General features: G+C 45.9%; 1 protein-coding gene across 1 annotated transcript in view; it reads right to left on the bottom strand.

The window, feature by feature from the left end:
- Positions 1 to 15,106, bottom strand: part of Tbcd (tubulin folding cofactor D) — a 197,122-nt gene that overhangs the window by 59,851 nt on the left and 122,165 nt on the right. The window contains exon 14 of the mRNA XM_045159196.1: positions 6,576 to 6,732. Within this exon, the coding sequence (XP_045015131.1) occupies positions 6,576 to 6,732 (157 nt within the window). The remainder of the gene's footprint in view (positions 1 to 6,575; positions 6,733 to 15,106) is intronic.

Here is a 15,106-nt window from a genome sequence, read left to right as displayed (position 1 = left end):
TATACCTCAGCTGGATGTGTCACAATAGATGGTTTCCAGTAGGAAGCTTTACAGCTACACATGTGACCTAATGACTTAGAGCTTGAGTGGCCCCTAACTGGGCCCTCTCCCATCCCTATCTCACTCTCCTCAAGTGTGTGCAGGGAGGGTACTCCTCATACATGCCTGCAGGCATCTCTCCTATACTCAGCATCACCACTAGAAGTCCCAAGTGGTAGCATTAAGGTTTGACTAACTCACTCCAGTTCTTACCAGACCATCCATTCCACAGCCACTCTGACAAGTCTGGATGCTCGCAGAAGCCCGAAATTACCCTGTTCCTAGAAGCCTAGGAACATCAGAGCCCTTCACCTTAGGACAGTGAACTTACCACTTAGTCTCAGACAATGAACAACAACCAGGCCACTCCATACAGACCTCCCCAAGGTATGTGCAAGCAATGTGAGCCACAGGCTACAGGACCTAGGACCTGGAGCCAGAATAAAGGCTGCCACAGCAAAGGGAGCATGGGCAGTGTGCCACAGGATCCTAACCCAACCAAGAGAAGCTCACACACTTTATTAGCTTTTCCTTAACAACTTTCTTAAAAGTGCTGCTTCACCAATAATGCTTTTATTTATCTATTTTTTAGTTTGTTGAGATAAGGTCTCATTCCATAGCCCAAGTTGACCTTGAACTCTTAGCAATCTTCCTGCCTCAGTTTCCCATGTGGTGATTACAGGCAGGAGCAATTATTTACACATTTTATCAAACTTCACAGAATGTACTAGGACAAATGTCATGCTTTGAAACACTACTTCTTTAAAAAACATTTTTTACTATTTTTATTTATTTATTTTCAAGGGGGTAAGAGAGAAAATGTGTGCACCAGGGCTTCTAGCTGCTGCAAAAGAAATCAAGGCACAGGCTTACATGGGTACTGAGGAACTGAGCTCCAGTCATTGGGCTTCGCAAGCAAGTGCTTTAATCGGTAAGCCATCTCTCCAGTCCCAACACTACTTTTAAATAACTATAAACTTCTAAATTAATTCAACAAAGCATATCTATAGGTACTTATGAATACAACAGATGTTTTTCTAAGATTGCTTCAATTTGGGCTTTTTTTTTTTTTTTTTTTTACTTTTCTATTTTCAGAACAAAATTGGCTTATCTGGAACACTCAAATGCAAACAAGTTTAATGACACTGGTTAAATATAAACAGGAAAGTGTCTTCCTAAACCACTGTTCTCATGGGCACTACCACCCACCCAGGTCTCAGTTTCCCACCACAGGATAACCTGAGCTAGTCACAGCAGTGAAAGCCACCATCTGAGTAAGAGGAGCTGAGGGTGTGTCTAGCTGCTTACTTTCTCTGGGTAAGTTGAGAGATAGCTCACCAGGATTTCCCAACACAAAAGGATTCCTCTTTCTGGTCCAAGCTAGGGGGAAGCTGTATGTATGCCTCAGCTTGCTCCAACTCACCCCACTTCCCCAACCTCTAGGCACCTCAATTCAGCAAGTCCAGCAAACTCTAAACTGTTTTTCTCATTTGTTTGATTCCATGTAGACTCAAATGCAAATACATTGCTGTACTTTAGTAACAATATTTTTTAAGTATCAGACTAATAACTAATAGATAATTCTGGTGACAGTTTTTGTAAGCTACAAATCGCATTAAAATGTATGCCCTGCCTTATAGCTGGATTTCCTAGACCATAAACAGAACCAGAGATCACCCTGCTTAACACAGCAAAGTGTTCAGGTGTTTGGGGGTAACATCCAAGCCAGCATGGAGGTGGGTGGCCTCTCTGGTCAGTGCTGTGCTGGCTTTTTCCTGAAAGCAGAAGTTCTAGAAGCTGGGCCATTCAGAGAGACTGAGTAGCACAAGACATAGCTTTGAGCAACACTTGCAGTTTCCTGATTTTTTTTTTTTTCTTCCAGGACAATCTTGCCCTCAAGGAAGAGATCTTGCTGAGCCAATCCCAGGCCCTTCACAGGCGGCCCACGCTGCCCTACCCGTTTGCACAGTGGAGGCCAGAGTCAGGAGCTGCCCCTGGCACAGGTGGGCCTGCGCCTGGGCGGGGTAAACGTCAACAGGAGCTCAGCTTACAAAAGAGTTTCAGGTGAGGAAATCACAAGAAGGTGACAGGCACAGCAGGCTGGCAGCTTTCTTTTCCTTCCTGCAGATCAGGTTAGAGGGAATCTTATAGATAATGCTCAACCTTTCCATCACATTTTCACTTCCCGTCTCAGTGCTTCTGGATTGCCAGCTTTTCAGGAAAGCCCATGAGTGCCACAAACACAATTCCAGCTTCAGCTATCTGTGCACAAGGCCAAAGGAAAGACAGATTTTCAAAAGCAACCAACACAGTTTCAAAATGATAAAATTCTGCCTTTAAAAAAAGATTCTTGAAATAAAGAAGGCAATACAAGGCATAAATAAAGAAAAAGAAATAATAAAGAAAAACCAGTCAGAATTACTAGCAGTGAAGAACACAGTTAATGAAATAAAAAACTCTGTAGAAAATCTCACCAGTAGAATGGATGAAGGAGAGGACAGAATAGCTAAGCTAGAAGACCAGGTGGCAGATCTAATATAGTCCAACAAAGAGAAAGACAAAGTTACAGAAAAGTATGAATGGGAATTTCAAGATATTTGGGATACTATGAAAAGATCAAATATAAGAATTCAGGGCATAGTAGAAGGAGAAGAATTCTGCTCCAAAAAAAGATTCTTTTTTCATTTTTCTAAAACAGAGCAACAAAATGAAGTCACACCATGAGGGAGAAGAGCAATTAATCTAGTTTCTTCAGCCAAAAGTTTCTTAAGAAAGGTCAGTCATTACCCCTTGTACTGGTCCCCAAGAACTCAGGAATGAAAACAAGAATAGCACTCCTCACATCACCTCTCAGGTTCTTTCTATCAAACATTATTATTTCATTTTTGGAACCTATATTTAGATCTCAACTGTGCTTTTACAGGATCCACTGAGGAGTTTGTGAAAGTAAAGATACCAAGATTTTATCATGTGCCAGAATTAATGGACTTAAAACCTAATAATTAAAGCATGGTCACTCATGACAAACCTCAACAGCAGGTCTGGAGGGCACACCCTACCGATACTGGGCGGGTGAAGGCTCCAGGCAGGAGGTAGTGCATGCCCCATGCTCACTGGTGCACCTGACTCACCAGCTGCCCTCCCCCGCTGATGCCTGGAGTCAGATGGGCTGGGAAGGGCCAGGCACAGGTTCCTAAGAACCTGTTCAACCAGCTGGAAACTTGCAGCAGCACAGCTCCAAAGAGCACTACTGCCCATCTGGGGCAGGCGTGGGCAGAGAGGCCAGAGGCTTCCTCAGAAAGATCTTCATAGCATCCAGCACTGCTGCTAACTACTCCTAGATGAGGTCAGGGAATGAGGAGACTGCCAAGGAGAGAGCTAGAAACCACAGCTATGGCTTCCATGTGTGACAAGTAAATGTGAGCTCCCTAGCAACCCCTCAAGCTTGTTTCACAAGTCAGAAAATCCAACTTACCCAAGCTAAAGAACAAATGGGCTCACAAGAGTTTCTACAGACTGTGGCTAGACATGGTCACACACCAATTATTTCCTGGCTAGAGACAGTAGGGTTATTCTAGAGACTAAGTTGCTCCTGAAGCCTCAGGCACCTGGGCAGTCCTCCTGATCCCTCAGGCCCAGCTCAGAAATAATGTCTAGAAGGCCACATCTGGGTCAGCTCACCAGATTCCCAACAGAAATAGCATTCTCCACACCATGCCTGTCACCAAGGGCTCCACATCTCCCTATGGGACACCCCGAGGGCAGATTCAGTTCATTTGAGCTCTGGGGAAACCACGCCAAGCTCCATCTGAGCTATCTACAGCAGTCAGCAGACAGAAAACCTCATGGCCAAGAGCCTATGCAAGGCCAGCTCAGCTCATAGAACTCAACTTTGCCTTTTCTTCCCTGAACAACAAAGGATGACCCTGAAGTAAAAGGTAAAATCATGCAAACCCTACACCACTCTCTGTTCTTGTGTACTGAGAGTAGCTGGAGCCTAAGAACAAGTGACTATGCAGAAGACCCAAAACCCACCATTCCACACCTGTAGCCACAGCACTAAGTCATCAGCAGACTTCAAGCCCACTTTACCACTACCAGCTGTTTTCAGAAACTGCTGGCTTCCATTACAAAATTTACATGAAGATCAGTGTTTCTGATGTGAGTTCTGAATACAGACTGGCCCCTGGGCAGGAACTATATGTTCATTGCTTCCACCCTGGACCAGCTACCCCACAGATTCCTTTAGTCTTGGGGACATTGTTGGCCTGTTCCATCTGTGCCTCTCTTCTTCAAGGCAACAGCTTGGCTATAGAACAAGGAAAGAGCCATACATATGCTCCTATACCAGGAGTATAGCACCAAGCCTCACAACTCTGCACATTTCCTCACATCCTCCTACCTGCTGGACCAGAAACACAGTAGGCAGGGGACATTGCACAGTACCAGGGAGTTTACAGCTCTTTGGGGGGGGGGGGGAGTCAGACTGAGCAGAATCTGGATTGCTTTCACTTTGAAACAGGAGGGGGCTACATATCTCAGTCAAGGCCTATGCAATCCCCTAGAAGGTCATCAGTACCATGTAGGAGGCAGACCTGGCCCTGGAGCCACACCTTTCTGCCACTCAGCAGTTTCCCTCAACATTCTATCCCTCTTTCATCCTCAGAGGAAACAGAACAGTAACAACAGCTGCCCACTGCACAGAAGTGCTACAGAACTAAACAATATGCCACCAAACTGAAAGAATGTTACTGTTTTGCTCTGGGATAGCCATGGGAATTTTTTTTTTTTCTTTTGCTCCCCTATTTACAGGATCAGCTTCCAAAATCTTGAGGATTAGGATAAAATAGCATAACAACAATGATCCTCAAAGCCATATGAGCACAGGTCCCCTATACATGGCAGTGGATCAGCAGGCAGAAAGGCCACAGCTGTGGGCAGGACCCAGCGCCCAGCAAAGGCCCCTGGACAACCAGGCCCTTGTCTCTCCCCAGTGCCACTCATGAAGAACACCAAGCCCACAACCAACAGTGCATCAGAGGGGCCTTCAGGGACAGTCACACTTGCTCTGGGTCTTGCAGGCTGCAAATATACCATTCTATACAACCAACACCAGCACCCTGGGGTTCTGCCACTCCCCTCCAAGAGATGAACAAGAAAGGAGGAGACAGACATGTTTATGACTTCCTCAGAAGCACTTCACCTTGCAGAATGGGACAGGGTCTGCTAGATCAGGAGATATGGCCTCAACCACAGCCATTCAGGTAGGCAAATGGACTCCGGATCCCTCTCAGAACCTGGTACTGTATGAGGTGACCTACACAGGCGCAGAGTAAAGCACCGTCCGCAGAACTCTCTGGAGCTGACACTGGTGCTGCCAGAAGCTGCCCCACAGTGTGCTGGTGGCAGACCAGGCTACAGGCCTCACCACCAATTCACGCAGGCAGAGGAGACCTACGTAAATGTTCACATCACCAACACACGGAGCCCCTTAGCACCTCAGGAAGCAGCAGAGTGAAGCATCAGGCCTCTCTAACTCAAGACAGTTTGCTCTCCACCCAAAGTTGTATGTCAACTGCTACATGGATATGCTGGGGACAAGCTCATTCTGTATCCTTCCAAGCATGAAAAATACCAACTTCTGAAAGTCAAGCATAAGACCACTGGCGCCATACCCATATAGGATTCTGAAGGCCACTAAATAGTCTCTACCAGGAGCCTAAGCCCAGGAGCTACCACTCCCACCTGAAATCCCACCCCATTAAAAAGATGCACTGGGCCAGGCATGGTGGCACATGCCTTTAATCCCAGCACTTGGAAGGCAAAGGTAAGAGGATCACCATGAGTTCGAGGCCAGCCTCAGACTACATAGTGAAGTCCCAGGTCAGCGAGGACCTACCTCTAAAAAACAAAAAATAAAAGAAGCACTGGACTCTGGTGACCATAGGAAATGCCACTCCACTTCTCCTCAGGACAATACCCTGCTCCCTATGCACTGTTTACAAGTTGCCAAATGAGGTTGAGGTATGCATGACAATGCTGCCAGTGAGTGCCATGCAACTTAGGAAATCAGGTCAGACAGAACCAGCATCAGAGAAGGCAGATGCCCCAATACACTCCAGAACTCACAAAGTATGGGCTAAATGGCTAAAATTTTAAGGATGTCATGGGTCACCCCACCATGCTACTTATCCCCCACACTGTTCCAAAGTAGAGACTACATCATCCAGGGACCTGCCAGCCATAGCTCAAGCCAATATTCCTCCTGGACACCTCCCTGGAAATCCCCACCCTCAGAATGGAGTTGCTCTGAAACTGGTTTTATTTCAAAAAGCAAGATGGCCAACCTGTGGGCTTCTCTGGGCCACACTAGACAAAGAAGAAATCTGTGAGACCACACATTTACATAGAGCATGAACATATACTATCTATGCCCTGCTCATGGAGGATGTGCCACATACAGCACTACCAAGGGATAACAGAGGGACATCTGCCACATAGCACAAACACTCCATAGCACAACAAATAGGCTTTACCTTGAAATGGCAGTTACGAAGGGTTTTAGCTCCTGAGGTTCATAGGCACGTGCAAAGGCCCAGCACACATAGCAGGCAGCATCCCGGACGTTGGCACCCACACTGCAGGCACCTCGCTTCTCATCATAGGTCAGTGCCTTCAGGATCACAGGGACAACTGGCAGAAAACAAAGACAATGAGCAGCTAATAGAATCCCATGAGGTAGGAGTACAGAGGGACCATATGTGCAAGCATATGACAAGAGTCATGACCTGATCAAAAAAAAAAAAGAAAAAGAAAAAAAGACCACAGCTGAAGTTTAGGAACTGGCTCAGCATTTAAAGGTGCTTGCTTTAAGACCTGACAGCCCAGGTTTGACTCCCCAGTACCCATGTGAAGCCAGACTCACAAAGTGGTGTATGCATCCAGAGCACCTACAATGGCAAGAGCCACTCACACACCCATACCCTCTGTGCCTGTGTCTCTGGCTATCTCTTAAATAAATAAATGGATGGACAAATGAATAATTTTATTTATTTATTTTATTTTTTATTTTTTTTTGGTTTTTTGAGGTAGTGTCTCACTCTGGTCCAGGCTGACCTGGAATTAACCCTCATCTCAGGGTGGCCTTGAACTCATGGCAATCCTTCTACCTCTGCCTCCCAAGTGCTGGGATTAAAGGCGTGCGCCATCACGCCCGGCATGAATAAAACTTTTAAAAGGGAAAACAAACACCTGAAGTGAAAACAATTTCCCAACTAAAACAGCTTTAAAAAAATCAGTTTAAACTTCCCCAAGCAGCACATGAAGAAGTTACAGTTTCTTCAATAAAACTGGGCTGTGAAGGGTTGTGGCTGTGCCAAGGAGAATCCAAAATGCAGAAGCCTACTACCAGGACAGAAGGAGGGACATGTTTATGGGGAGCCATGGGGACACCTACAAACTGGACAAATAATCTAAAACCACAGGACATTATCACAAAGCCTGAGGGGACACTGTGGTGCCTGAACAAGTCAGGAGCCCTGGGAACTCCAGACTGAAAAAGCAGACACAGCAAGCCAGTCATGGGTGGCCCTGCATCAACAGGACTATCTGCACATTTCACCATCTGAAGCATCTGCAGCAGCAAGAAGTGAGGTCATGTGGGTTCCTTTTCTGGGTCCACTGGACACATCCCATGAAAGTTGACACTAGCTGGTGATAGAACTTATTACGTGTCAAGAATGCTTGAACATTAACATTTTACTGTACTCATGCACTCTTTAATATTTATTGGAAGGACTACTCCAAGTCGACACACCATAGAAAATGTCAACATTGATGCTTCTTGTAGCACTATTCATAATAGCTAAATTATAAGAACAACCTAGAAGCTTACCAACAAAAGAATGGATAAAGAAAATGTGGTACATATACAGAATGGAATTTTATTCAGCCATAAGTAAGAACAAAGTCATGTTATTTACAAGAAAATGGATGCAACTAGAGATTAACATGTTAAGTAAATTAAGTCAGCCTCAGAAAAGATAAATGTTGTATGTCTTCTTTCACATGTGAATGCTAAATTTTACATAGAAATAAAATCATATTTGTACATATAACATAAAAGTAGAAGCAGGACTGGAGAAATGGCTCAGCAGTTAAGGGGCTTACCTGCAAAGCCTAACAATCCAGATTAGATTCCCCAGCACCCACACAAAGGCAGATGCACAAAGTGTCACATGCAACTGGAGTTCATTTGCACACCTATTCTCTCTCTCTCTCCTCTCTAAGCTTGCAAATAAATAAGTAACAATTTAAAAAAAATTAAGTAGAATGGGCTGGAGAGATGGCTTAGTGGTTAAGTGCTTGCTTATGAAGCCTAAGGACCCTGGTTCAAGGCTCAATTCCCCAGTACCCACGTAAGCCAGATGCACAAGGTGGCGCATGCATCTGGAGTTCCTTTGCAGTGTCTGGAAGCCCTGGTGCGCCCATTCTCTGTCTCTCTGCCTCTTTCTCTGTCACTCTCAAATAAAAGAAAATAAAAATAAATTTAAAAAATTTAAGTAGAAGCAAAAGTAAAAGACACATGTCAAGGGAAACAAAGGAGGCTAACAGGAGGAGGGGAGTGAATATCCAACCTGAAACACACTACAGCCCCTGGACATCCAAGGCAGAGGTCATCAACCCAATTGCTTCTCTTGCTAATGTCACACTGTGTTCCTGGGCATAAGACAGAGCCATGTTGTGTTCATCCTAAGGCTGGCTGCTCCTGGCCTGTTCAGTGCAGATCACAAAGCGAGCTACACAGACATTCAGACTTCCCAGTCCAGCTCCATCTCATGTCACTCCAAAGGTACCTTATCACCACACAGAACAACTCCCCTGGATCATTCAAGGCCTCCACAGCTCCTACCCATATCCTCATAGGTTCTGCAGACCCCCTATCTGCCAGGACTCCCACTGCAGCATGAATCTCAGGACCTCCTTTACCCCACAATGTCCCTCTCCATCCAATGGAAGAGATAAAACACGAGGCAAATTCCCCAAATCAAGGAGCTACTAAGCGGCCAAAAACTGGGCCCAGATATCTGAAAGATTCATTTTCATCATTCTTGTACACACCTGATGTTCTCCTAAATGGAGACATAAAAAGAGGGAACCACCATCACTGCTGTGGATTAGATGCTATGTCTACAATGATCTCAACTTGAACTACACCAAATCTTCAGTGCTGAAAGGGTCCTCAGCTGTCCTACTGCAGCAAGCCTAACTAACTTGAAGTTACTCCCAGTTTATCAGTATGGGTCAAATCCACTGCTGTGCTAATTAACAGGGCTACCCACTAGGAGCCAAATGATGTCAAAATAATTGAATATGGCATCTATGGGAGAGCAATGTCCATAAGTGAGGTGTCACTGGCAGCCAGAATCCCTAGGGCTCATTTGGGCATGGCAGCCCAGATGCTCTGGGCAAGGCCAGCTGGCAAGCCTCTGGCCTCAGGGAAATCTGGATGCTCTCTCCAAGTGTCAACTTATCACTCACAGGACAAAATCAATTTCCAAACAGACAACTAGAAGTGGCAGCATCAGCAGCATCGGCACTCAGCGTCCACGTCACACCTCTCCTACATCAGACTCTACACCAAGAGACTGCCCAGTGCCATCCAGGAGCAGCTCCACTAGGCAAACACGATCCTCACACACCATAGTGCCCAGCTCAGCCAGGGAACCTCAATTCTTGTCCCCAAATTGAAGTGACATGGTTCTCAAAAATGCCCTTTTCACTGGGTAGTAACATAAGCCAGCCATGAGAAACTCAAGCAATAGTCTTGCATGTGCTAAAAGCATCTGTCCTGGCACACAGAATTTCTTGAATGTTCAGAAAACCAAATGCCTAGAAAGTCGTTTGGTGGGTCCAATTATCCCAGGAATACCAGGATACAGGTGCCCACTCATACTTTACCTGTTTCCTGCCATGTCACAGGTAACTGGCCTTTAGATGTCATAAACGTGCTGAGCCTCCCATATATTCCTGTGTCTTTCCACAGTATCACATTAGAGAAGCAGTGAGCAAAGCTCATTAGGGCCTCGGGCCCCACAGCCAACACTCAATGTTGCCCAGCAGAAACCCAACTGACCTCCCCCCTGCCCCAGCCCACACACAGCATAGTCTTCAGAGACTGCATTCTGCTATCTTCCTCCTAAAAACCCCAAGCACCCTCCATTAATGCACTGAAAACACCAGGGATAGACACACAGTGTAGGTGAGGCAACTGCCACCACCAACCTGCAAAGCCTGGCTTCTAGGCAAAGTATGACCCAGCAAGGGTAGGATACTCTGACACAGATCACTGGAAAGGAACTGATTTGCAAAAATAAAGCAGCTTGGGAAAGAGCAATAGCCGATCCTATCCCCAGAAACAGAGAAGTCACTCTGTTGCCTCTAATTCGTCCCAAGGAAGCAGGAATTGCAGCCTGACATGGGAGGAAAGGTTAGGCCTGCTCTGTCACTCCTGAGTGAGGCCCCAGCTGCACTTAACCCTCTGGACTATGTCCAGCCACTGCCACATAAAGGAGAGGTCTGGGGCTTCCAGCTCTGATATTCAGGAGACAAAGACCAGAACAGCCTTAGAGGCTGAAAGAACACTGGGTATTCATAAAGCTTATGTGGCAGGGTGGGGTTCGATCTGGAACAATAAACTCTTTGCCCTTAAACTTTTATATAAAGTCATTATCAGAGAAAAATTCAGAAACAACTCTTTCCAGATTCAACAGGTTTAAAATAAGAAAACTGTTCAATAGCTTTAAACAAAAACCCTTCTCATGGTTCCAATTACACAGTGCAAATGCATGTCAAATATATATCATACCCCAGAGGGCTTCCTTTTGGCAACCCAGAGTCCAGCAATGTAATTTAAATGCCCTTCTCTCTAGACAGCATGTCATTTGTTTAATACCAACTGCCTAAGGAAAAAGCAGCCTCCAGGTGAGAGAAATGATTTAACCCCCAGAGCCCCACTTTCCTTACTACAGGGTCTACAGCCATGGACAAAGAAATCCAGGCATCCTCTGCAGAGGAGAAATGGGCAGTAAAATCGCCTCACAGTTACATCTTCTGACAGTCACTGAATTGCACTAATTTTAAACAAGCAATCATACTGGGCATTTGTGGATTGTGTGGATTCCTAAGGCGTTTCTGGTACAAACCCCAGGCCTTGTTCAACCTTCCTGTTTCAGGCTGGATGGGAAGGAATCTGCAGAGCTGAAAGTGTACAGTGGCATGAACAACAGAACGACATTGTCCCAAGGAGTATGAAGAACATGGACTCTTCCAGACATATTCAAGGAGGCCCAGCATTGGCAGGACAATGCTCCTCTACCAGTGACTGGGAAAGCCCCTCCAGCCATGTGTCTTAATGATCCCCTGAGATCCCCTCACAGGCACCTCACAATTGCCAGATGGCACTGCCCCTTATTCCATGGGACCCTTCTCCAGAGAAATGCAGTAATAGGAAAGGGAATTTCCACGTCGGGTGAGGTCTCACTCAGTGGAGGGACCTTCAGAAATTCTAAGAGACTCAAAAAGCAAGACCAAGCAGGCCGTGGTGGTATACACCTTTAATCCCAGCACTCGGGAGGCAGAGGTAGGCCTGAAACTCCTGGAATCATGACCCTTATGCTGTTTCCTCAGGTATACTGTCAAAGCAATGGAAAGTGACTAGCATGGGAGGCAAAGCAGAGATGAACCCAAGTAGGAGCCTATTCTGTAATAGAAGATGACAGCTTACCTAGAAACACAAAAATCAATGGATTACCATGAGCATGACTTCCCATGCTGAGTGCTGCCTGGATGCAAAACAATGCCTAAGCCCCCACCACTGGGCATCTGTGCAGTGTGTAAAAGAATGTCCCTTCATAGTACCCACAAAGCACCCAATTGCAAGAGGTACAAGGAAAAGATGTTCTGTGGTCAGAACATCTGTGTCTCTTCAAGAGGCTGAAGCAGAGAGATTTCCATGAATTCCAGAGTTACAGAGCTCACTCATGTCCTACCATGCATTCCAGAAGTTTGGACAAAAGATAGCAAGGATGAGGCCTGCAGGATTCCAAACCGAGAGGAAACCCATGCTCCATCCTGCTGGTAGAACCAGCATCTGCCACAGGATTACATACTCTCCTCTCTACAGGAAGAACCCCACACTTACTTGTGGATTCTGCTTATACTCCAGCCACCACAGGCAACAGTGCCAGCCTCCTAGTCCAAGATTCAGGCCATCTACAACCCATTCTCTACAACCTGGAAGTTAACTGGCAACCACCACTTGAAGATAGCGCAACAGGTCTAAACCATCTGCCTTTTCAACAGAGTGGAGAGTCACCTTCACATACAAGATATTATTCTATAGCACAAAGAAGAAATATGCAGCCCCTACATGAAATATAGTATCCAATGTCACCAGATGTACTGACAGCAATTGACCAGTGGGAGGTGACAAATGAGGCTCCAGGGGGGAAGCCAAACACTGTAGAGATACCTAGCTCACTTCCTGCCAGGCCCTATTTCACGAGCACAGACTAACCAAAGCTTGAGCTTGAACTAGGCAAAAAGACATGAGGCCTCTGTGAAAATCAGCTCATGGAAAAGCCTTCCTACTCAGCCTCACAGACCCCACCCTACTTGCTCATGACAGCATGTGCACAACCCCACAGACCCTATATTTTATGTCCATGACAGTGTTTTCACACAGTCTCACAACCCCCACCACCCTATGTTCTCTACGACTAGACATGTTAACAGCTCCATACACACCATCCCCAAGTTATCTTAAGTGTGCAAGCAAGGTCAGTATAGCCTCCCAGGGGAGCAGAGCACAGACCCCCTCAACACAGAAAAAAGGAAAAATGCTTGTCACAACTGCCTAAAGCACAAAAATGCCACAACAAACAAGGCCACTGAGATGTAGGTGGAGGTACTTTCCAGGAGTCCAAGGAGGCCCTGCAAACACATACACATAAGGTCCACCCCAGCTAACCAAAATAAAATAAAATAAAATAAAACCACTCAAGTGTTGGTCAGAGAGGTCCCTGATGTCCCCAAATATTACTGGATATCGCCAAGGCTTTTGGTTGCCCACCAGAACTATATGATAAGACCCTATTGCTGAAGACTCCACATGCTAGGACTTTGGGACACTGAGAAACCAAGCTGGAGCTGAGCTAGGAGGCCTGTTGGCTAGCTGTCACGATGCTGGAAAGAGCTATGCAGCCTATTGGGAGAGAAAAGTCATCAACAGTATTAACCAGCAGTGGACCCTGCAAACTCTATGGCTGGCCAGCCAGGCCAAAACATGCCAACTTGTGCAATAGTGGCATGTCTGTTAAAGGGGAAACTAACTGCTCTCTGATTAGACTAGAAACTAGCTCAATTGGAGGGAATTCTCACCTGGTACTGAAAACCTAATCAAAAGCATATGGCTGAGGAGGTCATAAACCCTGGGGGAGGGGGGAACAACTACTTTAGTTGTCTCACTAAATAGATAGTAGGCCCACCAAACTGCCCTCTAAATACTTATGTTTATGCCCATTTATTAATGCTACTCAGAAACTTGTAGTTAAAAAATCTTCCCATTTCAGATGGCAGGGACCACTAGGGTGACTCAAAACTCAACAAAGTGTCAGGCATGGTAGCACATGCCTTTAATCAGAGCACTCGGGAGGCAGAGGTAGGTGGATTGCCATGAGTTCAAGGCCACCCTGAGACTACATAGTGAATTCCAGGTCAGCCTGAACTAGTCAGACCTTACAACGGGGGGGGGGGGGGGGGGGGAAGAACCTCACCAAAGTGCTGAAAAGTGACAACGGAGTTCAGTACCAGATGATATAATCTCTATAACACCCTCCGTGGTTCAGGGACCATTGTGGAGAAGGTGGTGGAAAGACTGTAAGATTCAAAGGAAATAGAGGAGTTGCTAACACTACCTTCTAGACACAAAGTACCCTCAACATTCATGACCTCACAGTAGCTAATGCTACCTACACAGAACCTACAAAATGAGGGGGGGGGGGAGGAATGATGACATCAAAATAGAAGACAGACTAGCTGGAAAGAGGGATTTAATAGACCAGAGGGAGAAGGACTTGGGAGGAGGAAAAAGGAGCATAGTAGGAGGGGATTATGATCATAGTATCTTGTTTTTATTTATAGAAGTTAAATAAAAATGTATTTAAAGCTGGGCATGGTGGCACATGCCTTTAGTCCCAACACTCGGGAGGCAGAAGTAGGAGGATTGCCATGAGTTTGAGGCCACCCTGAGACTACATAGTGAGTTCCAGGTCACCCTCAGCTACAGTGAGACCCTACCTCGAAAAACCAAAACAAAAAAGAAAAAGTTTTTTAAAACCTCAGGGGATGGAGAGATGGTTCAGCAGTTAAAGGCACTTGCTTGCAAAACCTAATGGCCTGGGTTTGATTTCCCAGTACCCACACAAAGGCAGATGCAGTAAGTGGCACATGCATTTAGCATTCATTTGCAGTGGCAACAGGCAGGATCTCTGGTAAGTGTGTGTAATATCCCTCTCTCTCTCCCTCCCCCCCCCCCCCACACACAGTCTCTCTGCTAGCAAATAAAATATTTTGGGGGCTGGAGAGATGGCTTAGTCGTTAAGGTGCTAGCCTGTGAAGCCTAAGGAGCCATGTTCAGCTCTCCATAAGATCCCACAGATGCACAACAGTAAGTCAAGTGCAAGGTCTTACATGCCCACTAGATGGCGCAAGCATCTGGAGTTCAACTGTAGTAGCTGAGGCCCTGGTGCACCAATTCTCTTTCTCTTTCAAAAAAATAATAACAATAAAATTAAATTTAAAATATATATTTTTAAAAACTCAGCACCCAAGCTGGAGAGATGGCTTAGCAGTTAAGGTGTTTGCCTGAAAAGCCAAATGACCTCGGTTCAACACCCCAGGACCCACATAAGCCAGATGCACAAGGTGGCACATGAGTCTGGAGTTTGTTTGCAGTGGCTGGAGGCCCTGGCACACCCATTCTCATTCTCTTTCTCTCTCTCTCTCT

This window comes from Jaculus jaculus, chromosome 9 (assembly GCF_020740685.1).
Source record: "Jaculus jaculus isolate mJacJac1 chromosome 9, mJacJac1.mat.Y.cur, whole genome shotgun sequence".
Classification (NCBI taxonomy): Eukaryota; Metazoa; Chordata; class Mammalia; order Rodentia; family Dipodidae; genus Jaculus; species Jaculus jaculus.
Note: the sequence above shows the minus strand (reverse complement) of the source record. Positions and strands in the feature narration are given on the sequence as shown.